Below are 27942 nucleotides of genomic sequence, written 5' to 3' on the forward strand. Positions count from 1 at the left end.
TCCTCCGGCGAGCAACCACCGTGGCAGTCGCCACCGCTCGTGTTCGGCGTCTGTCTCGTGCCCTCCCCCTTCATTCCCTGCGTGGGCCACAAAATAAACCGGAAGTCTGGAAACGGTAGCCCATGTGCTGGTCTGAGCAACCCAAAACAAAAACCAGTGGCCCAGCAAAGCACCACGACCAGCTCCCTCCATTTACATTAATTCATTTTTAGAATTAATTAAGTACTCTATCTTATATCTACAATATCTCATCCATCCAAGCTCCGATTCCGTTGATTCTTTTTTCCTAAATTCTTCTAAAAATATATACTATCTATTCCTCTAATTTTCATCTCCCTTCGAGCTCATTTTATTTTATGTTTATGCTTGCTTATGTTGTTCGTCGGTTATGCTGTTTCCACCGCGTATGACGAAGTAGAACCGATTCCAGAGGAGAACCCAGAGGAGCCGGGAGACCAGGACGCCACCGCCGATGCATATGTAAGCGAAGGCAAGTCTCATCGATCCCTTACGTTGACTATGATTGATCCTAAGTAAGATTAAATATAAAATTTGTTAGACTTAGGGATTACATGAGACGGTACACTGAGGGATTGAGAGAAACCATTGACTGAAGTCATGTTGCATATTGATTTACTGTCAAACTGGCATATTATCAGATCTTGTTAATTGATGAAATTGGAATGGGAATGAGACCAGGGCAATGTGGAATGTGTTGGAGCATGCGCTACCATGGTGGTAGACTTGTGACCGAGCTCTGTCGTGGTGATATCTCGGGTTTGGTTGGTTATGGTTGTTGGCTGCCCTGATGAGCCTTAAGGACCGAGTGTTGTGGTGCCATCTCACCTAACCTACCTTCAGTACGACCACATGAGCTTGTATGGGTAAGCCTTAGTCTAATCCCACTAGCTAACCTGGTAGTCGTCCGAGGTGGATATGTTTTGGGGTGAGACCTGGATTGGTCCAGACCCGGGGGTTTGTGGGCGACTAGTCGGGGTTGAGCCATGGCTGGGTGTCGGCTATGACGGAGTCGTCTCTGGACGGTGAAGTGCGTGTGGGCAAAGCGTACAACCTCTGCAGAGTGTACAATCCATTCGAATGGTTCGTGTCCTCGGTTTGGATAGGTTACGGTGTGGACGTCTCAACTAGTTGAGTCACCTAGCTTATGAGATGGATGACTGTTTGGGTTACCTTTAATACTATATTTGTTACATTCTGTAACTCCCTCCCCCGTAAGGGTGAGTGTAAGCATCTAGGCCCTCTAGGTATGTTTCGGTGATTAATGACAACCATTATTGTGACTAATGAGTTTGTGCAGCTTAATGAAACATTATCGCTCATTTGGTCATATGTTAAAGAGGCCCCTAAATTTCATTATTCAAAAAGGCGATCTCGGTATTCAACTCAAATATATATCAAGACTAAAGATCTTTCTAGTCCTAAGTGTCGTAAGGTTGAGAAGGACACTTAGGTTAGTATAGGTTTTATAGTTTTGTAGAGGTCACACTATTAAGAGGGGTTAAGGCTAAGTAACTTGAGCATGGACATGATCAATCAAAAATGGATGCACACTATGGTCACTCAGGTTCTAAAGAAGTTCAAATAAGTGGTTTTCAACTTATATCTCAAAAATATTTGGATTTCAGTCAAGACTCAAATCAGAAAAGGCAAAATCAGAAAAAGTCTATACACCGGTTTAACCGACGACTCCATTTTTCTATACGTCAGTTAAACGCAATTATCAGAATCTGGACAAGTATATACACCGGTTAAACCGACGATATGGAAATTAACGTCGGTGCAGTTGTCCAGAACGTTAGTTTTTGTGGGTGTTTCAAGGTTACATTCACCGGTTAAACCGACGATATTTGAAATTAACGTCGGTGCAATTGTCCAGTGAGTTGGTTTTTCCAGGGATTTCAGAAGTTATACTCACCGGTTAAACCGACGATGGATTTGAGTTAACGTCGGTGCAGTTGTCCAGAGAATTGGTTTTTCAGTTGATCAGTGGACAACTACACTCACCGGTTAAACTGATGATACGTCGGTTAATCTGCCCCAGTTGTAACGGGTAGTTTTCCAAATGGGCAGTTTACATTCATCGGTTAAACCGACGATGACTTTTGGAGGACCGTCGGATTAACCGGCGTTGCGTACTTTTCTGGCAGCTTTTTTCCAACGGCTCTATTCGTGTGAGCTGCCTATATATACCCCTCCAATGGGTTATTTTGCACTCTCTTGACACCAGGCAACATTCATACACTCATACTATTGTTGAGAGCCATCTTGAGCTTCATCTTCTACACATTTGTTCATTCAATCATTCAAGAAGCAAGACTAAGGACTTGAGTAGAGAGAAGCTTGTGTGCATCCGTCCTTGGTGATCAGTTCTTGCTCAAGTGAAGGCCCTAACTTGTTACTCTTGGTGATTGGCAGCACCTAGGCGATCTTGGTGATTGAAGTGTTTCTTCCGGAGCTTGCCAAGGATTGTGGGAGCCCGAAAAAGTTTGTACGTGGCTTGAGCTCCACCATGCCGGAATGGTGAACGGAGACTTTTAGTGAGCGTCCTCGTCTCGGTGACATGGGAGATGACAAGACTCTTAGTGAGTGTGTGCCAACACATCGACACCACGGAAAAAAATCTGGTTGTCTCTTGCACACTCTTTCATTTCAAGCACTTACTTTCATGCAATTATTCATGTGCTTGACCTTAGAGATCATAACTTAGCTCTACCTTGCTTAGTTTCATATCTTGTTGTGTCTTTGATAGCTTGTGTAGTTTGCTTAGTTAGCCGGTTGGTGAATTGAGCCTTACTAGCATTGTATAGGTTAAGGTTGCCTTAATTTGTTTTAGAAATTTGAAAAAAAAGTCCAATTCACCCCCCTCTTGGTCCATCGATCCATACAGTGAGGTGGGACTTGCTGAGTACCTTTATACTCAACCCTTGTTGATTATATTTTTTTTCAGAGGATCCTGACTTTGTGCCTGAAGATTACGAGTAGATCGTGTCCGCACCCAAGCTGATCGAGTGGAGCCGTGATGGACAAAGAGCTAGTCTTGCATGTCGTTATGCTACTCGTTATCCTGTGGTTATTTGCGGTAGTTTTGTGTTGTCACTTTACTCCTCGTGTACGGGTTGAATAAAGCTCTGTATGACTTTGGACTCCACTTGATGTAACATGTATTGTACCGGAGACTTGCTTCGGTTATTAATACATGGTTTAGCCTTGATCTTTGGTCGGGAGCTTCAATTTGAAATGAAAATTCTTCCCGAAATGCTATTTTTGGGTTTTTGTGCGAGCTGTTTGACTTCAAGATGGATTCCTAAAATAAAAAAAATCACCTAAATTCTAGATTTTCAAAATAGTATTTTATAAAAATATCTTCCAACATAAGTCATATAATAAAAATACAAGTTGTGTCACAAAGCATGAGTTTCAAATATATCAACAATTCAAAATTAAATTCAAATACATTCAAATCAAGCACAAAATTTTTCTCAAAGCTAAACAAGGATGCTCATGATGCAATGCTTAACATGATAATTACATTTGGGTCGTTATATTACATAAATAAGATCATCATGTACCCGAATATGACAATTAGAAAAAAAAATACAAATCCACAAGTCAAGTCATCCAAGGATTATGAAGCGTTGGATGTAACGACAACGGCCGCCTCTTAGACTGAGTCCAACAGCGCGAGGCAATCGCTTTTTTGCCTCGCGCGGGACACTGTGCCTCGACGAGCACCGCTCCAACAGCAGAGGCAGCGGGCGAAGCATTTTGCTTCGCGAGGAGAGAGGAGAGCCAAAATTGAATCGCCTCTCTCCTCCTATGCATTTCTCCGCGGACACGGGCGAGCGCGAGCGCGGCGGTGGGCGAGCGGCGCGGGCGCGGGCCGACTGGCCGCGGCGGCGGGCGAGCTCGGGGGCGGACGCGGGCCATGGGCACGACCGGCGGCCCCCTGCTTCACCTGCTCCGGCGAGCGGCGGGCGCGGGGCACGGCCGGCCGCCCGCGCGTGGAGAGCCGGCAGGCCACCTCCGCCCGGGCGTGGAGCTCCCGCGGCTGGCCGACCACCTCCGCCCGGGCCTCGAGCTCCCGCCGCTGGCAGTGGAGGAGGTGCCGACGGGGGAGAGAAGGGAGGGCAGGCGCTCCTCGGGCTCGCGGCAAGGTGCTGCGCCGGCGGATCCTGGGCGGCGGGGGCTCATCGTCTTCCTTGAGGTCGTTGCCCTCCTGAGCTCCGCTTCCTCCTCCCGACGCCATGGCCACCCCGTCGAGGCTGCCGCGGAGCTCGACCGGCGGCGCGCAGATCCGGCGGATCCCCTGCAGCGGGAGCTCCTTCCCCGACGGGGACGAAGCGGAACCCCGCGGGGTGGCACGCCGGGTCCGGCGCCGCCACCTCCCCCGGTCCTCGCCCTCCTCGCTCCTCGCCCTCCCCTACCGCTACCGCTGCCACGGGCGAGGCCGGCGCGGGGCACGGCGGCCGGCGTGTTCGGGCGGCGGTGGACGCCCCGAACCAGAGGAGGAGGAGGCGGCGGAGGACGCCGCGTCACCACCCCGCCACCGCACTGCGCCGCCGCCACGGCACTGCCGCGCCACCGCCGGGCCTCGCCACCGCCGAGAGCACGGATCCGGCCGCTCCGGGCCCTGGCGGAGGGCCGGCGAGGGGGTGGGACGGAGGAGGGAGCCTCCACCGCTCGGCCGGCGTGGCGAGGAAGGAGGGAGCCGTCGCCGCTCGCCTCGTCTCGGCCGCGCGCGAGAGGAACGGCCGTCGGTTGCATTTGCTTTTGCCTCTGTGTGTTGGAGACGACGATTTTTGCCGGTGGAATGCATCTACTGTTCACGAGAGGCAAACCGAGGTTGCCCCTCCAAAATGCACCTCCGCTGTTGGAGTCAGTCTTAGCGCGAGGACGAGGTGGATGACGGAGCCTGCCGTGACGTTGCTCTCCCGCACGGTCTTGCCGTCGGCGAGCTGCTTGCCGCCCAAGATGAGCCGCTGCTGCTCGGGCGGGATGCCCTCCTGCTCCTCGACGCGCTCCTTGATCCTGCCCACGCGGTCCGTGGGCTCCACCTCCACGTCGATCTCCCTGCCCGTCAGCGTCTTGACTAAGGCTGGACGAAAAACTCGTGGCTCGGTAGCTCGCTTGACTCGGCTCGTTAGTGGCTCGGCTCGACTCGACTCGTTAGAAAATATTAGCGAGCTGAGCTAAGTATTTAGCTCGGCTCATTAACGAGCCAGCTCGAGCTGGCTCGCGAGCTGCTCGCGAGCCCAAACGAGCTCTGGCTCTCTATGGCTCTCTCTCTCGGTCTAGCTCTCTCTCAATCTCTCTCTCAGTCTCTCAACCCCCAGTCTCCGTCCCGTGATGCCCCTGGCCCCGCCCCCGGCCGCTGCACAGCCACCCATCGCCCGCCTCCCCAGTCCCCACCCTCCCCTCCAGCTCTGCACAGGCGCACGGCGCCGCTCGCACCCGACCAGCTGTGGCCCGTGGTCCCACTCCGACCCTCCTCGCCTCCTGCGCTTCCTGGCCGGCGGCCAGCCAGGCGGGCAGGCAGCCTAGCGCCGCGCACACGGAGCGCCGCACCGCGGCCACTGCCCCCCGGCTCGGCACCGCGGCCAGCGGCCCCGCCCCAACCCTCGTCGCCTCCGGCGCTCCCCAGCGGGCCAGCGCCCCCAGGCACGGCACCACGGCTGGCGGCCCCGCCTCGACCTTCCTCGCCTCCAGCGCTCCCCGGCCGGCCAGCCAGGAGGGCAGGCGGCTGCCTCCGGCCGAGCACTGCGCGCCTCGCCCCCAAGCTCCGCATCGTGGCCGGCGGCCCAGCGCACCGCTCCTGCACCCAAGCCCGCGTGCCGCTCCCGTCCCCGAGCTAGCTCACGAGCTAAACGAGCCGGCTCGAGCTGGCAAACGAGCCGAGCCAAGCCAAGGTTTTAGCTCGCTCTGTTATCGAGCCGAGCCGAGCTGGCTCATTATGATAACGAGCCAGCTCGAGCCGAGCCAAGCCAGCTCGATATCCAGCCTTAGTCTTGACCTTGATCCTCCGGGTGGCCTCCACGTCGTCCACCGCCGCGGGCTCGCCGCCAACGTCGATCGCATTCAGCCTCTGGGCGAGCGCGTCGACGACCTCCGGCGCCCCCTTCCGCTCGCCGTAGCCGGCCAGCTTCCTGCCGGCGATGAACGCCGGGTCGCCCACCCTGCTACGCATCTGGGCCATGGCCACGACGCTGGTTGGCCGCTCACGACGACAACGGCGGCGGACGATCGGCTCCAGGTTTGTTTGTTCCTGCACCTGCAGCCTGGGGTTGGGCCAGGCCGGATGGATTTATGGAAGGTGTGGACAAGAAGATCATGAGTCGGGATCGGACTGGACTCTGGTTACGCCAAGCTGCTCGTACGGACTCTGTCATCTGGGCCAGTTTATTGGGGTGTAATCATGTCAGATGGCGAAAAGGGCATGGCTCGCGGCCTGGACCTGGATGGGCGAAAACGCACGTCCTGGACAATTTCGCTGACCAAGACTCCCTCCATTCTTTTTTTTTTGAAAAAGTTACTCCCTCCATTTTAAAAACCTCCGTTCTAAAAAAAATATAAATCTCGTTTCCCGAAAAAAAGTTCAATTTTGATTAAATTTATAAAAAAATTACTAACATTTATATCTCCAAATAAATATAGTATAAAAATATATTACATAATTAATCTAAAATATTTATATTATAATACAAATATTAATATTATTTTATATATATTTGGTCAAATTTAAAATTACTTGACTCTTCAGAAAACGAGATTTATATTTTTTTTGGACGAAAAAAGTAGCTTTCATACATATAATAAACCGAAAAAATACGATACAAATTCCCAAAAATTATGCTACTTTTCCACTAGTAGTAATCTAGTCTACATGCTAGCGGCGTTGGCTAAACACAGCCTAGTCACTGGCATTGGGCCCCACGCAGGCTTTGGCCTCTGGGCTCCACAGCCACTGCACCAAGAACTTCCTCCCGCTCCTGCCGTTGACATTCCAGCTCCTCCCCTGCGCGTCCACCGCCACCCTCCCGGCGTACCCGCCGCCGCCGCCCGTCCCGTACACCCCCTCGCAGAGGTCGGCGATCTCGGTGGGCGCGGTGGGGTCCTCCCCTGCGTACCATGCGTTGACGAGCGGGTTGGTGGCGAGCTCGGCCAGCTCGTGCGCGATGACGCTGACCATGCCGTCGACGCCCGCGTCGCCGTTGGGCGGGCGCAGCGCCGCCATGCCGCCCCGGGACATGTAGGCCGGCAGCGCGAACGGGTATGCGCAGACGTCGGCGCAGCGGCCGCCGCTGTGGCCGACCCAGGCGTAGGGGAGCGTGTGCCCCACGAGCGAGGGGAAGGTGAAGTAGTGGAAGCCGCAGACGGCGCGGCAGAAGTCCTGGACGCCGACGCCGGGCGCGGTGAGCACGAGGTACGCGCCGCCGCGGGCGTCGGCGGGGAGGCGGCCCGCGGCGACGGCTGCGGCGAGCACCCGCTGGATGTCGAGGCGGGAGAGGGAGCGGCCGAGCGAGGCGGACGCGTCGGCGGCCTCGGCCGCGAGCGCGACGCGGCGGGTGACGTTGGCGAGGGTCTGGTCGGCGTAGAGCGCGGCGGTGGCCCACCAGGCGGCGACGGAGGGCGGCGGCGGGGACGGGTCGGAGAGGGAGAGGAGGAAGTCGCGGAGGGGCGCCTGGTGCGCGGGGTCCCAGCGGCCGTACCAGAGCACGTAGAGGCGGAGCGGCGCGGCGGAGAGGACGGGGCCCATGTGGTAGCGGAGATCCACCAGGTCGGAGCTGCCCTCGTACCTCTTGGACGCGCCGAGGAGCGGGTCGCCGTGAGGGTACGGCGTGGCCGCCATCGCCGTGAGGAGAAGGCCAGGGATCAGCAAGAGGACGGCGGCGGCGGCGAGCGCCATTTCGGCGGCCTGTTCGTGCCCGCTGTGCGACTGTGAGTCTGTGACTGTGAGTGCAGACTGCAGAGAGGAGCAGCATTAAAAAAGGACGGAGGGCTAGCGGTGGCGGGAGGCAGGGTGGGCTGGCAACAGGCACCGATGGGATTGGAGGTGGGAGCTGGAGCCAGCTGCATGCAATGGCAATGCAGCCATGGCGCTGTTGCTGAGTGAGGCCGGCGCATGGACGTCTGGGAGAGGGGAGAGGAGGAATGGCCGTGGCCCGTGCAGGGTTGGTGGCGTGGCGGAGTCATATGCCTGAACAACGCCCAGCGAGGCATCGAGACGGCACGCGCGAGCTCCCTTCCACAAATTCCAAATGGGCGAAACTGAGAAGGAAAACAATGGTGAACCGGGTCCATCTGTGTTGCGCGCAGCTGCCGCAACAGTGTTTCGCCACTGTGAGGGAAAGCGACGACGACGGAGAGGAGGGCCGAGGGCCCCGGCCTCTCGCTCTGCCCCGAGCCCGATCCAGAGGTTGGGGACAGCCGCGACTGGCGGGGCTCCCGGCTCCGTACGTACCCTGGCTGCGCATGGACCACCCACCACGGGGGTGGTTGGATGCGTTCATTGCTCTGGGGGACGATTGCTGCAGCACAGGGGAGGGCCGGGATCCTCCTTCCGTGTCGCGCAGGCGCCAGATATTTTTGCCCCGTTGCTCCGTCGCCCGTGCAACCGCTACTCGTTTCGTTCGAACTCGTCTCGTGTTCCAACAATCCGGTGCCGAGACCGCGACGGCCTCGACGATGCGTCGATGCCGCGCCGTCCGATCGAGCTAGGACGAACCCGGGTCGGTTTGTAACAACTGCCGACGCCTATCGTATCGTCGCTAGCAAACCGCTGAAGCCACCGGCCGGTCCGTGCCGTGCGTTCTATTTCTGTTTTGGCTCCTGACTGTCGCCGCCTCTTTCTTCTTCACAACGTGCGATCGGCAAGGACGTGATGGCCGGTCAGGAGCCGGAGCCCATGTAATAAGCACAGGAGAATCTGATCCTCTTCTCACATCTCCTCTCTCAACCTGGTCTTCACCCTTTTCTAATGCCTCTTTTTCTTTTTTGTGGAGTTTCAATTGCCGTTATTATATCCAGGTCTGGTGATGACGGCAGTGGAAAAGAAGATTGCCTACTTGATGACCCTTTACTAGAGGATGGGTTTGGTAACTTAACAGAATGGAGGTTGAGCGATCTTAAGAAAGACTTCATTATGCACCTAGAGGATGAATCAAGTAGGCCGAGGACAAGAGAAAGGAAACATTCAAAAGAAGAGAAGATGAAGCTGCACAATGATCTTATGGAACGATACATGCGGTCAGCTCTAAAGAAGTACAACGCTGAAGAAAGCCTCGATGGGGTTTGTGATCTTTTTCTATGTCGTCTTTAATGTTACATTTTCCTTTTTTAAAAAAATAATATGCTAACCTGACATAATTTCAGGATTCAGGTTTTGAGTTTGTGAAAGCAATAAAAGAAAGCTTCATTGTTGAAGGAGCGGTCAAGTTTTATCGGCATTTTAACTTCACAGCTATGCGAGCCAGTACAATTCACTTGTTTTTTGCCGAAGTAATCCCAGATGGAGAGAGTTGTGATGTGTCTTGCTGCAGGCTTCTACAAGATAATGACAATGGTATGATTGGTTCCAATAGGAATACTCTGATTTTTATACAATTCTATACAGAAATTGATGTTTATAGAAATTATATATACAATTGTTATCTTTTACTAATTTGAAGCTTAGATCTGTCATCTGTGTGGTGAATCTCTTTGTTAGTGGAATAAACAACTTTCCAAATGCTATGCTTTAATTTGACTGTGTAGTACTATAAATGCTTGAAAATATAAGTTGTAGCTTCCACGACATGGTGGATGTAACTTGAGATGCATGCATCCATTGTGCTGAGTTACGTTACTTTCTTTCGCTACTTGTGTTGTGGCAGTTGATTTTTTTTTACCACCCAGGCAATGCTGCAGGATTGTTGTTTCGCTAATGACTGTTCACTACCTTTTTTTAGCCAAAGGACATGTTTAGTAGTTTGTGCACTCCATAGCTGTCTAATGTATCATCGATACAAATTTCTTCCTTACTGTTTTCTTTAGTTTTTGTGTACTGCCTCTGTTTTCAAATATATGACATCTAGTTCAAGCTAACTAGTGGTTTTAACTATTTTGCAGGAAGATGCCTTGGATGTAAAAATCAAGGTGCCCTGACTTAAGGCATCCTGCTTCCGACAATGTCTATGCTGGAGGACATGAGGATAGCACATTCCCATTTCTTATTGACAGTGATAGTGAGGTACTGTCTATTCAATAAATATTTTGTACTTCATCCATTCCAAATTATAGATCGTTTTAGCAAATCTAGATGCATAATTTTTGCTATGCATATAGACATAATGTTTATCTAGATGCATATCAAAATCTATACATTAGATTTGCTAAAACAACCTACAATTTGGAACAGAGGGAATATCTCCGATTATTTTGCTGTGTTCTCCCATCTCCGATAACTGATGCTTCGAAATATGAGAATACATTCACCATGTTCGCTGTGCTGGTGTTGGAGGCTGTTGCTGGAGTGGTGTGAGAGAAAAATACTGCTGGCTAGCTGATGGCTGGAGGCTGCTGCTGGAGTGGTGTGAGAGAAAAACACTGTTGGCTGGTGCTAGAGCAGAACAACAGAACAGGGTGATTAGAGCACATGTCAACTAATGTACATCACTTCTAAATATTTAGATGCTATTGACCATATGCCTCTATAGGAGTATAGTATTTCCCAATTTCGGACATTCCACAATACTTATTCTCTTGTATTTGATCCCTTCAGGATGACAGTGACTGAGCAGGGGAGACTGCCTAGATTTTAGAAGATTTACTCTGGCCAAAAATCATTCTTCAATGCTGCAATCATATTATACACATCAAACTTGAGCCGTTTCCATTTCGGTCACTTTGTGCCTTCCAGCAATGCTGTCATGTTGGAACACTATGTGCCTTTCAACAGTTCTTCTATTCTATAGACATCAAATTAATTAGGACAATTTCCACTTCCACCTTTTTTTAATTATGTCTTGGTCACCGAGAAACTAGTGAATACTGTGAAACTCTACTCTCTTTGTCAGCAGAGTTTCACAGTTGAGCGTGGAGCTGTCAGACCTCATATGAGCATGGAGTCGCTGTCAGAGATCACAGGCACCAGATCTCTAGCAGTTCCCCCATAATCTTTTCCCAATAACTGATATTGATAGATGTTACAATAGTAGCTTTAAAATTATTAGGAGAGTTGCTTTTGCAGTCTTCTAATAATCTTGTCCCAATACAACTAACATATTGGGAGAATATGAACTTTCCTTTTATTTTTGGAGAGTTGGGCTGAAATATTGGAATAATCCAATAATTATTGAGGAAACAGAGATATATTAGAGAATTGCTGGAGGACATCTTTTCCAAATAATAGAAGTTTATTGGGGAATAGGAAACTGCTGGAGTGGCTCCAAGAAAACTCGGCGGAAAACTTTTTCGCTATGATAATAGTTATCCACTGTTATCAATCTTAACTATAAGTGCAAATGTTGCCTTTTTAGATTATAGAAAAAAAATTCCGGCTTTGATCATGTCAATGACTACAGCCAAAAAAGTTGCAAGAGCTCTCAGACTCTAGACCTCAAATGAGAGATTTCACAAATATAAGAAAAAAAGCTATAAAATAAAAAAAGAAATCTAGAAGACTAAGTTTCAAACTTCTTTGTTCCTGCTTCAATCTTGTGATGTATTCACGCGTACCAATCTATCACATCACTTGCCTACTTTGAAGAGCTTGATGTCCAGATGATCTGTTACTTTCCCTTTTCACATAAACCTCCGTCTGGCGCAAAGGTAGAAGGATATGTCAACATCACCTCTAGGGAGGGAATGACACCAAACGATGTCACCAATGTCGATGCTAGCGCTACGCCGAAGAAGTTTTTCTTCAAACGGTTTTCCGTATCACCCGACACTCATAAACCTATAAGTAGGATAGCACATCGACAAAGCCTCCAGCGAGAAAAACCCTGCAACAAGCAGCATTATTGCCAGCCAGTATGACGCCGGCTGAAATTTCTCCCTCTGCACACCGAGCCAAGTCCGCATGCCAGCACAAGAAGTTTGGCCACCGATAGAGACTCCTGGGGTCTCTCGAGAGTTCTCTCAGCTATAGTGTACCTGGCGATTTCTCGATCTCCTCCACCGAGGAACACGCGGAGCGAGCTCTTCGGCGGCGTGCGGCCCTGCGGGGCGAGCTCTGCGGTGGAGCGTGACTCCCCGCGGAGTAAGCCCCGCGGCGGGACGCGGCTCCTGTGGAGGAAGCTCGGCTCGAGCGACTTTTGCAGGGGGTGCTCGGCGTCGACCTCCTCTGTTCCTCCTTCCCTTCCGGCGGCCTCTGTGCTGTTGGAGGGGATGGGGAGCGGAGGGAGAGGCGGCCGATGTATATAGATTTTGTCTGCCCGCTGGTGGAGTCGTCGCCGGCGTGGACTATGTTGTGCCTGGCTTCTCCGCGGAGGAGTTGAGGCAGGTCTTTCCGGCGCGGCGATGGCGAGGCAGCGGCGTCATCGGCGTTGGGGAATAAGTCCCTTCGGCCTCGTCCCTGCTGCAGCGGCGCTCACTCCGGCGCCGGTGCGAGGTCTGTGAGGGTGGAGCCTCCCGTTCCCAGCGTGGAGCTCCTGTGTTGGAGGCAACGGCTGACGTTTTATCATCCCGGTAGGGAGGTGAGTACGCTAGCGTTTTGGTTTGAAGATGCAGCGGCGGCTGTGGGTCTGGCGGCTGGTAGGAGAGTGGATCGAGCTCGAGTCCCCCCAGACGATGGTCGACGGCGAGCTTTGGTCCAAGATTGTCGGAGCTTGGGGTGCGGCCCCGGTCGACGGGCTATCGGCGATGCCTTTATCTCATCCGTTTGGGTGAGTGTCTACTTCGACTCTTCTCAAAGCCTTGCGGCGATGGAGCTTCGGTGGATCTAGGGAAGACGGCGAGCCGGAGAGGGCGCCCGGCGGGTGGCCGGTGCAATCGGGCTCTGGAGGTTTCGAGATGCAGAGGTTCCTAGGTGCTTGATAGTATTTCTTTTGTTTTTGTGGGATCTACAAAACAGTTGTCCTCTGTATCCTTCCTGAACGTATCTGTATTTGTACAGATCCATGTACTGTATCCTTAACTTTAATACAAATAAGTTTCTGATAAAAAAAACCCTGATCAACTGCCCACTAGCAGCCCCAAGCTGGCGAGCTGCTCGAGAGCTGAAGCTGAGTGACCCCACCAGCGAGCAGACCACTACCGGCACGCCGTGGAGGTGAGGCACCAGGTGCTCGTACATGCAGCAGAGTGGCGTGATGCAGCCACACACCTCACGCACGCGTAGGGCGCCCTCGAGCGTACCAGAGCGCGGACTCCATGGCGGTGGGCGGAGGGCCGTGGGCCAGATCCAAGCCGCCCATAAGCAGATCCGCGAGGGGCAGGCCCCAAACGGACCGGGAATTGCATGATCCAAACTTGTCGGGCGGATCTGGGCACCACCGGCGAAGGAACGGCATCAGCCACTAGCTTTGTTCTCAACTCCAGCAAGGGAAAAGGAGGAAAATAGCGGAGGAGCATGTGAATGAGGCAAGAGAACTGAAGGGTATGCCTGCCGCCAACCTCATCGCAGCCGAGAGGACTTTCACCGGCAAGCTCTAGCAACAACGAGTCGAAGGGAAGGAGGGAGCGGGCGCCTGGGCGAGAGGGCCGGTGCCGCCCGAGTTGTCCCTGGGACGACGCGGGGGCAGAGCCGTCCCATTCTTCATGCAAATGTCACCTATGGCCGACGCTACAATGTGAACTTCTAATGGCAACAAAATAATCGCTTTTCGCAAGAGACTAACAAGATCAGAACTTTTGTCCCTACTACATGCAAGGTGGTAAAGGGGGTCCGTCAAATTTGACCTAACTAATTTAAAAGTCAGATTCTAAAAGCATCGGACTCTAATTTTATATAATTTTGAGCTAAAAAATTAAAAAGCTAAATTGGATTGTGAAGTGAACACTAGACCTAACCGGGGTCGCCGGCCCGGACGATCGACCAGAACTGGCAACAGTCATCACGTAGACGGCGTGGAATCTCTGGAAAGAGAGTGTCGGTACCTCTGGACTAGGGTACCCCCTCTTGCTGTGTTAAGACTCGCATAGTTATCCGTAACTACGCCCTAAGGGGCTGAGCATCCGGACCCTTGGGGTCCGGCTCCGTCTCACCAGACAAACAGTCCCGGACCCGCTTCTCGCTCCGGGACAGGTCTGGTGTCACCACGTGTCCTAGAGAAGGGAGCGCTCAGCCAAAACAGCCGGGGGGGCCCGGACCTCCCACGGGGTCCCGGACCCCCATATACTATCCGGACCCCTCGACGGGGAGGGAACAGACACCCCACCTGGGGTGGGTGTCCGGAGCCGCCACGTGTCCGCAGGCGCAGGCACGCGCGCGGCCGCGAAGGTTCCTCGGGAAGACTCGCCCACCTACCGCATTCAATGCGGGGGGCGTTAAGTACGCTTTGCCACAGTAGAGCCCGAGGTGACTTTTGCTAGGCTGTACTGTTGAACGCGCGTTACCAAGGCGCACAGTGCAGCCACTGGCGCCACCCACGCCACGCGCGTCAGTTTGCAACGCCAGTTAGACACGACAGCTCAGCGATGGAGTATCATAACGCCTGCGCGGTAGACCCAACAGTCTACGCCGCAACCTACACCGCCTCAACTGGCACCTCGCCGATGGGACAGGTGAAGACCCCCCTCGGTCAGAGAGTTTACAGGGCGATGAAGCGTATCCGGCAAAAGATTCTCCATCACTATAGCACCATCAATATCTTTTTCGTGGTAGACTATACATCCTTGTTGGACCCACCTATCGGGGTCCAACGCCTGTGTACGCTTCCTCCTTACGCTATAAAAGGGGGACGCCCGCTAGAGAAGGACTCAAGTCCAAAGAAGGGGATTTAGGAGGCAGAGGATAGACTCATCCACAAACACAAGTGCTATGCACCTCTCAGTGGACGTAGGGTATTACGCTCCGGCGGCCCGAACCACTCTAAATACTCGAGTGTTCTTGTGTGCTTGGTTGATGAGTAGATCTGAGGTATCGCTTGCACTTCTCCGAGTAACCACCCTTAGGGATTAGGCGGGTGCACTACGCCACCCGGCTGTGGCCCTCCTCTTCAGAGCCACGACAGAGAGAAATCGCTAGCATCTTCCATCACCACTGTTTTGTCTGGATGCTGTTTTCAGCGGCGGAGACAGGGGGCGGGTAGGGGCCAGGCTCCCCTAACGTTGCTGCAACTCCACATAAAACCACCTAATCTCGTTGCTAATATTACTCATTAACAAGGTGTGGCCCCCTGATCTAAATTAGTCCCCTATGTTTTAATTCTGGCTCCGCCCCTGGCTGTTTTGTAGCGATCAAGCAAGAAGTGGAAATGGTCCTAATGGCCATGGAAGCCCCACATCAGTCAGATTAAAATCTTTTGTTGCTAGGCGCTGGAAAGGTCCAGACCCAGCTACAGTTCACTGATGCGTTGATTCGTCACTTTTTATTACTTTAGACTGGGTTTATGTCTGTAAATTTATGCTTCTCGGTGCAGTTTGCTGTTGCTGTAATATTCCATTGCGATGACCACTCGATACGCTGGTTGGATGTTTCTACTGTGTCCTCCGGTGGTCAACGGGGGTGGGGCCTTGTTTCGCGGTAGAAAGTCGGAGCTGCTCTTTACGCATCGTTTGAGATCGGCAACGATAATCTATGTGGCCTTGGTCTTTTGTCAGTCTGTCCGGTGGTGGTCGTCTAGAGTTTTGTTTCGGAAAGTCGGAACTACTGGCTTATCCAGCTCGGCAACGATGACTCGATGCAGTGGTGTGTTATGCTGCGCCGCGGCATTTGGATGGGTTAGTCATCCAGAATGGTTTGTTTAATCTTTCTTGTACTTAAAATTTCTATTATTCTTAATTGAGAGGTAGAGTTTCTACCATTTGCTTCAAAAAAAAAGCATTTGTATTACATACGTCCTTCTTGCCTTGAGGAATAATTCCTTCTTTCTGGGCTTTGCTATATATATATATGTAAGGAATAAAAATAATTAAAATAGTCTCCCACCAAAAATATTATTTCCACCCTCTCACGAAGGACCTACAAATCAGGAAGTTTTTTGTTAAACCAGGCTCGACGAAATCTGCCGCACGGCGAAACAACCGATTCTGCAATGTTTCTGCCGTTTGGGGCGATTTTTTTTTCACCGGCCAAAACATACCCGCCCACCCTGCAATCACGGAAGGGAGCCCAGGCGGCCGTTGGCACCGCTGCTGACCCGTGCGAGGAGGAGGACGATGATTCCCGGTTTGTCGAGCGAGGACCGAGGAGTGCGGCAATCACGGATCCTCTCTTCCCACCCTTCCTTCTCTTCTCTGCGCCCGCCTCCTCTGCCGACGAAATCCCGCACGGCCACACCTTCCATCCCCCAGCGCCCCAAGGTGATTCCCCATCACGCGGCCTCTCGGCGGCGGCGGACCCTCCCTCGCAGGGAGCGCCGTTAGCGGCCCGTCCGCCCCTCCCTCGTGTGCCACGCAGGGAGCACCGCCGCCGATCCGTGCGCCCCTCACTCACGTGCCGGGAGGTGCGGCTGCTCCTGCTCCGGACGGCTGCCGCGAGGTGCCCCTGTTTGCCGTCGCACCGACCCCACGCCGGCCCCAGAGCTTCAAACCATTGCAGCGCAGGCGCTCGGTCTCTTGCCCCTGTGAGTAGCATAACGAGGCACAAAATCAGTTCGCCGTTTGCTTTATTTTGAAGATGCTTTCTGGTTCACATTATGGATTATGGACAAACTGTAAATGGAGGGCAGAAGTTATTCATGTATCATGACACAGTCATTATTGGTACATATTGAATTATTGAACTGTGTACCTGAGGGATGTGGAAGGGAATAACTTGTTTGTTTATGAGTTTCTTTTGGATATCATTAACTATCAAATTCGATTCCTATCCCTACTTAATAAGTGACTTGTTTCAGTTACCTGATGAACCAACGAGGCAGCAAAAATGAGATGCGATGGAGCTGGTAAGGACGAGAGCCAATCCTACTAATTTGATTTAAAGTTGGAGTACTCAGGAAACCTCTGCCATTCTTTTGGAAGAGAGGTGTGATATAACAAGTAATTTACTCTCACGATCGAGCAACAGATGGGAGTTTTTGAGTTACAGCCTGAAAAATCTAGAGGATAAGTTTCATGATGATTTGTGTACATTTACAAAATCCTCCAGGCTCTAATCCTTCTTCATTCCTAGCTTAGGCTTGCTTTCATAAGCTAACTAGACTATCACTAAATTTCCATCAGGAACAGTAAATCGAAAACAGTCTTTTTATTGAGGGGGCAAAGATGACCTTGCAAAGAATTTCTAAATGCAAAATGTTCTTCTTGCAAGATTTTCTTCTAAATCTGTAAGCCATGTTAACCACCTCCACTTTTGATACCAAAATGTACTTAGAATTTATTTAAAATATAAATTACCTAATACTCCACGCTCATATTTATGTTGATTAATCGGTTTCCCGATGTTGAACTACTGAATGCTATTACCAATAATTCTCCTCATGTCATCAAATTTTTGACAGTGACACTCTGCAATACAGTAATTCTATAAATAGGTTAGATCTTCATCCATCTGACAGTTTCACCCCACGTCTTGTGTTCATTCTTATCATCATTTATTCTTGTGCTTTGTGCTACTTCTTCCAGTCCTAGCGGATCAGTTTTGTATAAAGCCCAGTCCTAGGATGAGGATGCTCTTGTTAATGCGGCAGCAAATTTACATATGGTTCTTGTCAGCAATAACGGAAATAATGCAGGTAGGTTTATGACTCCAAAATTTGGTCGTTTCGTTTTGCATGGTTGTATTTGCTAAATAATTAGACATCTACTTAAGTAGAAACTCACTTCAACCGGCGAGTGATGCGATATGAGATACTTGACATTCTTGAGTTCACATCTGATCGGAAAAGAATGTCTGTTGTCGTTTTGGATTGTCAGAGTGGCAAGTTTTTTCTCTTGTCCAAAGGCGCTGATGAGGCATTGCTTCCTTGTGCCTATTCCTGTAATCGCCTCAATTATTGATTATAGAATTTTTCTCATATCATTTATATATTTTAATTTAAAATCTGGCATTTATGTACTTTCTTCATATTTTGTGGTATAAATTTGATTAACTCTTTACTTAAGCTGTTTGTTCTGTTTGAGACTTTGGCTGTGGGTCTTCACAAAGTAGAAAACCTCCTCCTGTTCTCTCCTCTAGGTTTCAGGCTTTTAGTGAGCATATGAAGGTTTGGCTTTGGTCCCTACATTGTGCCTGTATTTGCAACAGCAGCAGCTTGTGCCTGTACTACCGATATGTTTTTAGAGCATAGTTCCTTCCTGTGTGTTTTCCATCTGCAAGTCCAGTGATATTATATGCCTCTGTTTTGTAGATACTTTGTGATAGGCTTGGAATAGAAACAACTGCAGAAATCACTGTAATTGAAGTCTTACAACCAAACGCGGACGCAACCAAGTGAACAGGTGCAGTTCCTTACTGTTTCTTCTATATTGCTATGTACATTCTCTCTAAGCAAATCAATTGTGGTATTGTCATTGTCATATATTTGTAAAAAAACTACAATTCTTCTACATGCTTGATACCTGTACACCTTCTTAAGGCACAAACGAATTGCCCCCTGCTTTGTTTGTTCAATTAAAAGGTTGCAGTCTTCTGAACATATTCTTGGAACTTTTAACTAACGGCATTTATCATGCCCAGCTTGACTGGTGCCTCCATCCTTGAAAAATCTGCTCCTGCTGCATCGAAGGGTAGTGACCATCCTTCACCTTCAGATGTTTTCTGGCCGATCCATTTAAAAGGTGCTTATATATATTCCATTCAAAGTTCCTGGCGTATCCAAATAATGGTTGTGTCAAGTTGGGTGTGGCAATGGTAGGCATTGTGAATTATCTGCTTGGCAATGATAATGCTTCTACCTTCTTGGCCATGCAGCGACCCTCCAATACTGATAACAGGTGTGTTTCAAGTTGCTTATGACATGTTTGATCAATTGGCGGGCTACATTCATGAAGCCTAAATCTGTTGCCTGGGTGCATGGTGCCTTCTGGACAGGTATCTGAACTGATCCCTAAATTCGAATGGCCTCCATGTTAGCCATAACTAAGAAGTGCATTATTATGTCATAATCATTATCATTAAGGAAAGCATCTGCTTTGAATTCTAGAACTCCGCAGGGTGATACAAAGGAACAAGCATTACTCCCTGTATGATTGTTTGAAGCATTGAGTTTTGTATTTGCATTATTCAATTCAGAGCCCATGCGCGAGGGTAGGGGCGCGGGACAGGCGCCTGGCGAAGGCACGGGGCGGAACGACTTGAGGAATACGAAGCGCGCGGGGAAGACGAAGAGACAAGGCGCAGGCACTGGGTAGAACGATACCATCGGCGGCAGCTAATGTTAATTTGTGTGGACCCAAGCTCTCCGCATAGTCTAACACGAGAGTGCTCTGTGCTTAGTGGCATTCCAATTATGAGCATACCAACTTATAGCACGCGCGGGCATTGTTACTAGTAGGAGGTAAGACTCCAAATAAATCACGGCCATTAATGTTTGAAATAAGTAAAACATTAAAGTAATTAGAATAATCAATGGAAAATGTAATATCACGGCAACCTTGCAGCTCTTCACGCGTAGAGAAACAGAAACGGCAGCAATTTCAGATCGCAGCAACCAGGCACCTTCTCCTCACGCACGGAAAGAGAAGAACACCACCTATCACTTGTGCATAGTGCAACTACCCATGTTCGGATGGGTGAATGGCGCCGGGATGTTACGGCAGCAGAGGGATCGCCACAGCTCGGATGTTACGGCTGGCTGGGCTTGCTTTGTCACGCTTTGTTACCTTAACTGATGCTCGCGTATACCCGCACATCGACTAGTCTCACGTGCGTCCCTCTTTCTTCCCTTTTCTGCCGAACTCCTCTTCTCCCTTGTCTATCCATGATTCACTCATCCGTCCGCGTCATCCGTATGTCAAGTTGCCTCACGTTATTAGAAGAAAAACATGTTTTTGGGTCATTAGGGAAAACAAAAATGTCACATTGTCAATTTGTCACGTTAATTCACGTTCTTAGGAAAAATAAAGGGGAAACATATCACGTAACTCGGTGAGGGAAAAATATTTAATTAGTTAGATCTTTTACTTATTTCTTAGAACAAAAAATATTTCTTACCTATTTCTTGGTGAGGGAAAATATTTAACCCACTTCTTAAAATAAGAATTATATTTCATCTATCTAGGAGATAATATGTGATAATAATCCTCCAGATGGACGGTCTATAATCACTTCGGAAGCAAAGATCTTGAATTTTTCAGTTCAGAAACGGCGTCCAACAGTGCTTCTTGAAACCGGCTTCAGAAACGGCGCGCGAGTCCGCCCACCTTTTTTTTTTCCAGGCACATGGTTTTCAGGTTTCCACACGTTATTGGCGTAGGCCGTTTTCTATCGGGAACGAGGGTTGTTCGGTCAGGGGACAAGCGTTTGGAAGCCGCCTCGTTTGACCGTAAGAATCGCCATCTTGGACTCGAGTCTTATTTTTCCAATAGGCGAGCATCTCTAACACATTACATCTTTCATATCATATATATTTTCTTTCTCTATACTAATAAATATTTATGTTTTTTTTATAGCCAATGATGTAGCAGATTACTCAAAGGATACAGTAGAAGAAAGAATTTCTCTACATTTTGTGTTTTGGTAATTACCAAAATACATTAAAAATACCAGGGAGATGAATGTGCAATCTGTTGCAGATGCTCTAAAGTTTGGGTCATTTTCACAATACGTTTTTCCCCATCTTTGGAACATTGAGAAACCAAAAAAAATTTCCTTAGAGACGAAGCTATGTGATTAGTCGAGGCAGGAAACTCATGAGAATAAAGCGATTAAAGAAAAGTTCAAGCCGGTCAAGGATTATCTTCTTGTCACTACTCTCTACGCAGAGACGGATCTAGCGTGGGGGCTGGAGGCTCTAACCTAGTGACGGAGCTACAGCTTCCCAATGGGGTCAGCCGACACCAACGAGTTTTGGAAAAAGCAATGGAAATCAGTTGTTTTTTTAGATTACACAGTACAACACATGCATACTCACACCCTATGAATACACATACACAAATTCTACTCCTATGAGCATCTTGGAAGACTGAGTCGGCAAATCCTCGAGATTGACGAAGTCACCACAGGCGCCTCGCTGTTGACGGAAACGTCGCCTACTACTGAATGCACAATGATATTAAATTCCAAAATATTCAAGTACTACCGAGGCTCTTATAACTACTAGGCTACAGGTCCTTTCGTCAATTTACAGTTGTTAATAATGATTGATGATCCCATCATTTGATAGACAGGACTCCGGTGACCTTTTGTCTGGCTCCGCCCGTGCTCTAATCCCCCTACCGTCTAGAAACTCCATTGGAGCCTAAGACGGAGGAGAAGAAAGAAAGTAGAAGAAGAAAGAGAGGAAAAAGACGTGATTGCAGAGGATAAAGAAGAGAAAACCGCCACTGCCTCTACGCAGCAATGCTTCAGCATATTATACTATAAATACTGAACTCTCGTCCCTAACGGTCTCACAACGGCAAGTGAAGGAAACCACGAACAATGAAGATTTACACCTTATCCTGCTTGCTCATCAGCACGCTTGCACTGGTACTGGCGGCACGGCCTGACGCAGGCAGCCTCGATGCGGCCACAATAGCCGTGCAAGAGCTCGACCGTGTTCGGTCACTGCCAGGGCAACCGAGGTACTCACCAGCATTCAAGCAGTACTCCGGGTACGTCACTACCGATGAGTACTTAGGCAAGGCACTGTTCTACTGGTTCTTCGAGGCCACGGACAAGCCTGACGAGAAGCCACTGGTCCTGTGGCTCAGTGGAGGTTACTGATTAACTGACTGCATGTGTACTGACATCTGATCTTTTTTTCTTCTAAAAAGTGAAAAATTCAGACTCTGTTCGTTTTTGCATTGTTTAGGGCCTGGCTGTTCTTCCGTTGGGTTTGGACAGTCGCAGGAACTTGGGCCATTCCTGGTGAAGAAAGATGTGCCTGAGCTTGAGCTAAACCCGTATGCTTGGAATCAAGGTATGTCAAGACTGACAGAACTAACCTGTCAGAGTCTTGTTTTTTACTGTAACAATGGTAGCATGTAACTAACTGTCTGATGGTATTTCAGCTGCAAATTTGCTGTTCCTGGACTCCCCAGCGGGCGTTGGATTTTCGTACACGAACACGCCCTTCGAAAAAGATCCACCGGGAGACAATTCCACAGGTATATTTCTGACAGATATTTCTGTTCACTCTAAAAAGCACAGGAAAGTAAGAAACATGACCGATGACTGAATCTCTGTCTGCACCTGTTGCAGCACACGGATCATACACTTTCCTCCTCAGGTGGTTCCAGAAGTTCCCCCAGCACAAAGCGAAGGAGTTCTACATAGCCGGAGACAGCTACGCAGGTGCAGCTAATTCATCCAAATCATACTTAACTGAACGATTTCTATTTGCTCGCAGAGGTACCTTCAGGACTTCAGCTCATGCAAATTTGGTTGATTTCACTTGCGTTTCTGCTTTCTAGGACACTATGTTCCCCAGCTCGCAAACGTCATCCTGGAGGAGAACAAGAAGATCTCCAAGGAAAATTACATCAACTTCAAAGGCATCCTGGTACCTACGTAGAAATTACATCAACTGCAGTGTCTGAGGCTCTGAACCACTTAGAAATCACTGAACTTTTTCTTCAGAAGCAAGATGCTGACCACTAGCATTCATCTGTCTGAACTCGTGTACCAGATCGGGAACGCGTACATGGACGGGGACACTGATAATTGGGGGCTCGTTGACTCCGCGTGGCACCACGCCATCATCTCGGACAACCTCTACAGCGACTTCAAGAAGAACTGCGACTTCAGCTTGGTCGAGCTGTCCCCGGAGTGCGGCGCGGCCATTGGCCAGTTGAACGCCCTCTACAAGATCATCGACATCTACAGCTTGTACACTGATCGGTGCGAGCTCGGGAACCCGGCTTTCAACACGTCGTCCTCGGCGCAGAACGGGCGGACCAGTAGTGGCCGTGTAAGCGCCCTGAACTTCAGCATCAGCATGAGTTGCAGTTGCAGTCCCTTCTTTTCTTTTTTTCTTTTTTTCATTTTCGTCTCAGTATAGTGTGTCTGATTGATCTACGTTTTTGTTTCATGCCGCGCGAATTATCAGCTCGATCTTATGAAGATGCGGATGGGGTACGATCCGTGCAAGCAAACGTACGCGACCGAGTATTTCAACCGCAAGGATGTGCAGAAGGCCCTTCACGCAGATATCACAGGCGAGCCGCATCCGTTTTCGCTTTGCAGGTACTCGTAATTGTCACTGCAGAGGCTTTACCTGGATCCAGAAGCATCTTTTATGGTGAAAACAAAGCTATCGTTTTTGACAGCCCCAGACTTTACATTCATCGTAGTGAATCCTTTTCTTTCAGCAATTCGATCAGCAACGCATGGAAAGACTCCGACCAAACAGTCGTTCCACTAGTAAAGAAGCTGGTGGAGGCAGGGCTCCGGATATGGATTTTCAGGTAAAATTTCTCTGCATCTGAAACACAAGGGGAGCGCTAATTGGCGCGCGCGCCAGGAAGAAAGCTAGCACTCGATCTCCGACAGTGCAAGTATTTCCTTTTTGGGAAACATTTCTCATCCCTAATTTTCTAGTTCTGAAAATTTATAATTGATGCACATAAATTTTATGTATAAATTTTATTTCCAAATAACTTCCTAGCGAACATTTTTTTAGCACAATTTTATGATGCACGGAATTTTACACATAACTTCTTTCAATCAAATTTTTACACAATATTTTTTAACATAATTTTTCACAACATACAACTTATATGCATAACTTTTTTTTTTCAGAAAATCTATCGAAAGATTTTATTAGTGTAACTCCCATGATAAGTTATCGCACAACTTTTACGCATAAGTTCACTATCCAACTTTCCATGATAAGTTTTCGCACAATTTTTATGCATAAGTTTACTATCCAACTTTTTGTGAAATATTTTTAGCATAAATTTGATGAAACAATTATAAAAAAAAACTTCCTAGGAGATAACATAATAGAAGGCAAAAATACTGAAAAAGGAATATAGTATTACACTTGATTTAATAGAACTCAAACTTGGAAAGGGAAAGAAAAAAAATATCAACTAATACGCGTGCCTATCACTCAGCATCACGTACGTACTCAGAACACATCGTGCACCAACGAAAAGGAAGGAGCGCTCCGCGCCAGATAAAAAAAGAAGGGAAGGAGCGCTCTGTGCCGGTCGCATCGATTGCCGGCAAGATAAATAGCGCGCGATTAACCCGGAATAGTGTTTAGCCAATGAAAATAAGCACTTGTCAGGAACATGATTTAAATCTCTCTTGTTCTTTTGTGACGAGCAGCGGCGACACGGACGCAAGAATCCCTACGACGTCAACCCGTTACACGCTGAAGAAGCTCGGCCTGCCCGTCAAAGAGGACTGGTCGCCGTGGTTCCATCGCAAGCAGGTAAAAATTAACGCACGCACATCCCTCTGAACAGGTCCAGGCGCCCAGCATCTTTTCCAAGTCCAGCCCTCGAAAATTGACAAGATGAAAACTTTGCTAAAAGGACAACGTTTCTCTCTCAACACATCATTGCAAACTGGGTGGTGCGTCGCTGCTGTTCTTATCCAGCGTTGTGTCGTCGTGCTGTTGTTGTAGGTTGGCGGCTGGACCGTGGTGTACGACGGCCTGACATTTGTCACCGTGAGAGGGGGCGCCCACCTGGTCCCGTCCACGCGGCCTGCGCAAGCGCTCGAGCTCTTCAGGCACTTCCTGGCCAACACCAACCTTCCCTCCAAGCCGTTCTAGAAAATGTTACTAGTTGTTTTCCTCAAGGAACACGTATGCTTAATTAAACAAACAACGAGTTTTTTTCCTGGTAAACAAACAACGAGTTGACGGTCAAAAGCAAAGATTGAGAACCGGTCTATCTGACCGGTCATGCCGGTGTAATTCGTGTAGGTTTAGAGTTTGTAATTTGGGATTTTTGTAACCAGACTCGTGAAGGATACGATTTTCTCGGTCTATATATATATATATGAAGGCTAAAACCGATTAAGGATAATTACAACCAATTCAACAATTATTGTCGTTACTTTTTATTATCCAGATCCATCTCTTTTCCAACCATTATTTTGCAATATATAGTACGAATAATAAAAATTATTTTGCAATATATGTATAGCTTATAAAATATAATAATATTGTAACAAAAAATAAAAACAATAACCGTTATAATTACCTCAAATAAAAATATAATGCTTCAGTGGCTTGTAAAAAGCGGCCTTCAAGCATTCCTTGATGCAAATCTTTTCTGAGCAATTGACAAATGCTTCTTAGGCAACATCTAATATAAACAAATAAATACATTGAATTAAAAATTTATAACCCTATAACTATTGGGAAAATACTAATCGATCATGGGTGTTGGTGTGCTACTTAGAGCATCTCCAACAGATTTGATATAATGGATACCTATCCTTAAAAACTACCAGGATATCCAAAATCCACCAAAAAACAGCTCCAGCAGATTTGGTATATGGATAACTATCCCTAAATTTTTTAGCAAATTACCTAAATTTCTCTCCCCTTGACCCAAATATATTAAACCAAAGGCTGGATTGCTAAAACTCCAAGCGTGTGGCGGGAGAGGCAACTGCTCATGGTCGGCGCTTTCCACGCACCTCCGGCGGCCCGCCGCCTCCCCGTGAGGCCGCATTGCCGTTCCTCGAGATGTCAGTGCGGCGCCGGCCACCGAATGCTCCTCCCGCGAGGCCACCATCCGCCACTCCCACCGTCCGTCGCTGTTGCCGATCGCTGCTCCCGCGCCATCCCTCCGAGCAGAGGAGACGCGCCTCCACCCCCGCCCACGGCTCTGGACCCCACCTCGGGCACCGGATGGGAGCAAGGAGTGGACCGTCGTGAGAGAGAGAGGGAGGGAGGAAGGGCGCCGGTGGAGGCCACGCCAGTGGGGAGCGCGCCGCTGCCGCGTGCGTCGGCCATGGCGAGCGCCGTTTGGGAGGACGACGAGAAAGGCTCGCGTGGGAACGGCCACCGAGGAGGAAAGCTTGTTGTCGCAGATCTGCCGCTGCCACCCTGCGCGGGCCATCGCCGCCGGAGATCGAGGGCATGGAGGCCGGAGCGCGCACGAGACTATGGTGTGGGAGCTCGCTCGCCCGCGTCAGAAAGGGAGGCTGCCGCGGAGGTTGACCGCCGTAAAGAGGGGCCGCCGGGGAGGGAGGAGCGCCGGGGAGGGAAGGAGGACGGTCGCGTGTTGCCGTGGCTGGGGGAGAGGAGGAGGCGGCCGGCATGAAGGGGAGAGGAGGCGGCGGCCAGCATGAAGGAGACACTACTACAGAATAAGCCTTTGTTCCAGGTCATTTATCCCGGTTACCTTTGGGCCCGGGACAAAATGTGGCTTTTGTCCCGGGTCCAAAGGCTAGCCGGGCCAGCGGGGAGGACAGGGGCCTTTTGTCCCGGGTGGAGCCACCAACCCGGACAAAAGGCCCCCCTTTTGTCCCGGTTGGTGGCTCCACCCGGGACAAAAGGTCCAACCCCTTTTATCCCGGTTGGTAACACCAACCCGGACAAAAGGGTGACCCTTTTATCCCGGTTGGTGGTACCAACCCGGACAAAAGGCCCCTCCACGTGATAGTTCAAAAGGGAGTTATTCTTTATTGAGTCACATGTACTATTTAGTTGAGTTGGTAAGGAAGCCATGCGCTAGGCAATAGGTCTTGGGTTCCAATCCCGCAGGGCGCAAATATTTTTTAGCGCGAGGGACATTTTGTTCCGGTTCTACCACCCGAGACAAAAGCCTTTAGCGCTTTTATCCCGGCGGCCTTGTCCCAGTTCCAAAACCGGGACAAATAGCCCTTTGGAACCGGGACAAATGGCCCGTTCTGTAGTAGTGAGAGGAAGGAGATTTTTGTGAAGGAGAGGAAGAGGATTTTTATGTACAAGTAACCAGTATACCAAATCTGCTGGAGTGAGCATAAACCATAACCTAAATCTTCTCTTTTCTATACCTAAAAGAAAATTTAGGTATTCAATTTTACCAAATCTCCTAGAGATGCTCGCGTGCGTATATGTTGTCTGCCGTTCATGCCATTGCCGATCACCGAGTGGAGAGCGAATCAGATCGGCGGCATCTCCTCTCCTCAGGCCTCAGCTGCCCATAACCCAGAACGGTTCCTCTCTGAGCGCGAGCGTGTGGGTGTCATCGTCGTCTCATGCGCGCGTGGCAAACCCAGAATGTACGTCATCTCCTCTGCAGAACTACAGCCTTGGAGTCTCACCTCACGTTCCCTACGGCTGGTCGTCAAACGTCATGGCCTCATCATGGTCATGGGCGGCGGCTGGTTTTGCGATGGCCTCATGAGTTTTCAATCAAAGACTTACTATGCTTACTAATCTTACTTTTACTGGTTAGAGTTCCTTTCAAATCTCCATATGAAGCCTCCTATAATCCTAGATAAACACTCTACAAAAATAGATAATTTTTTCAAAAGAAAAATAGAGAAATTCTAAAAATTCTCACAAAAATCAAAAATATCTGGTCATCAATCCGTCAACTCTAATTATAATAGTCATTGGATCTATTATCTTTTCTAATAAATTATCCATCTCTACTATTATAAAAATAGCCTAAAGTAACCCCCTAAACATGTATCTAAATTATGCACGTCTGGCATTATAAAAAATTTAAAATAATCCTCTACCTTTGTGTAAATTACCCACGTGTGTCATTATAAAAATACACAAATAACTACCTAAATTT

At 49.3% G+C, this 27942-nt stretch overlaps 3 protein-coding genes across 11 annotated transcripts; 1 reads left to right on the forward strand and 2 right to left on the reverse strand.

Moving 5' to 3' along the window:
- Window positions 1–4844: 4844 nt before the first annotated feature.
- Window positions 4845–6214, reverse strand: LOC120648054 (phosphatidylinositol 4-kinase gamma 4-like). The gene is made up of 2 exons (XM_039924828.1): window positions 6032–6214; window positions 4845–5210 (listed from the first exon to the last, which is right to left on the reverse strand). Exons 1-2 carry the CDS (start codon window positions 6212–6214, stop codon window positions 4845–4847), a joined length of 549 nt encoding a protein of 182 aa, XP_039780762.1.
- Window positions 6215–6773: 559 nt separating this feature from the next.
- LOC120651822 (protein EXORDIUM-like 5) lies at window positions 6774–8226 on the reverse strand. Its single transcript, XM_039929453.1, has one exon. It carries the CDS (start codon window positions 7922–7924, stop codon window positions 6929–6931), a length of 996 nt encoding a protein of 331 aa, XP_039785387.1. The 5' UTR covers window positions 7925–8226; the 3' UTR covers window positions 6774–6928.
- Window positions 8227–16217: 7991 nt separating this feature from the next.
- Window positions 16218–25222, forward strand: LOC120651823 (serine carboxypeptidase-like 34). 9 transcript variants are annotated; one of them, XM_039929459.1, is made up of 16 exons: window positions 16218–16727; window positions 17001–17048; window positions 17728–17837; window positions 18453–18543; window positions 18782–18882; window positions 19016–19135; window positions 20353–21962; window positions 22059–22166; window positions 22258–22353; window positions 22448–22540; window positions 22660–22748; window positions 22875–23156; window positions 23295–23431; window positions 23539–23652; window positions 24521–24626; window positions 24822–25222. In XM_039929459.1, the coding sequence occupies exons 7-16, from the start codon at window positions 21686–21688 to the stop codon at window positions 24969–24971; spliced, it is 1452 nt and encodes a 483-aa protein (XP_039785393.1). In that variant the 5' UTR covers window positions 16218–16727; window positions 17001–17048; window positions 17728–17837; window positions 18453–18543; window positions 18782–18882; window positions 19016–19135; window positions 20353–21685; the 3' UTR covers window positions 24972–25222. The 9 variants fall into 9 exon arrangements, with proteins under 9 accessions (XP_039785393.1, XP_039785390.1, XP_039785391.1 ...); XM_039929456.1 differs by having other exon boundaries at window positions 16218–17636; XM_039929457.1 differs by having other exon boundaries at window positions 16218–17142.
- Window positions 25223–27942: the final 2720 nt, after the last annotated feature.

This window comes from Panicum virgatum, chromosome 9K (assembly GCF_016808335.1).
Source record: "Panicum virgatum strain AP13 chromosome 9K, P.virgatum_v5, whole genome shotgun sequence".
Lineage (NCBI taxonomy): Eukaryota > Viridiplantae > Streptophyta > Magnoliopsida > Poales > Poaceae > Panicum > Panicum virgatum.

Bases quoted from the DNA above. Each gene is read 5' to 3' on its own strand.
- LOC120651822 (XM_039929453.1), bottom strand. From the start codon at position 7,924: ATGGCGCTCGCCGCCGCCGCCGTCCTCTTGCTGATCCCTGGCCTTCTC.
- LOC120651823 (XM_039929454.1), top strand. From the start codon at position 21,686: ATGAAGATTTACACCTTATCCTGCTTGCTCATCAGCACGCTTGCACTG. The intron at 22,167-22,257 runs GTATGTCAAGAC...ATGGTATTTCAG, and splicing joins CCCGTATGCTTGGAATCAAG to CTGCAAATTTGCTGTTCCTG. The intron at 22,541-22,659 runs GTGCAGCTAATT...TCTGCTTTCTAG, and splicing joins AGCCGGAGACAGCTACGCAG to GACACTATGTTCCCCAGCTC.
- LOC120648054 (XM_039924828.1), bottom strand. From the start codon at position 6,214: ATGGCCCAGATGCGTAGCAGGGTGGGCGACCCGGCGTTCATCGCCGGC. The intron at 5,211-6,031 runs GTCAAGACTAAG...CTAAATACTTAG, and splicing joins AGGCCACCCGGAGGATCAAG to CTCAGCTCGCTAATATTTTC.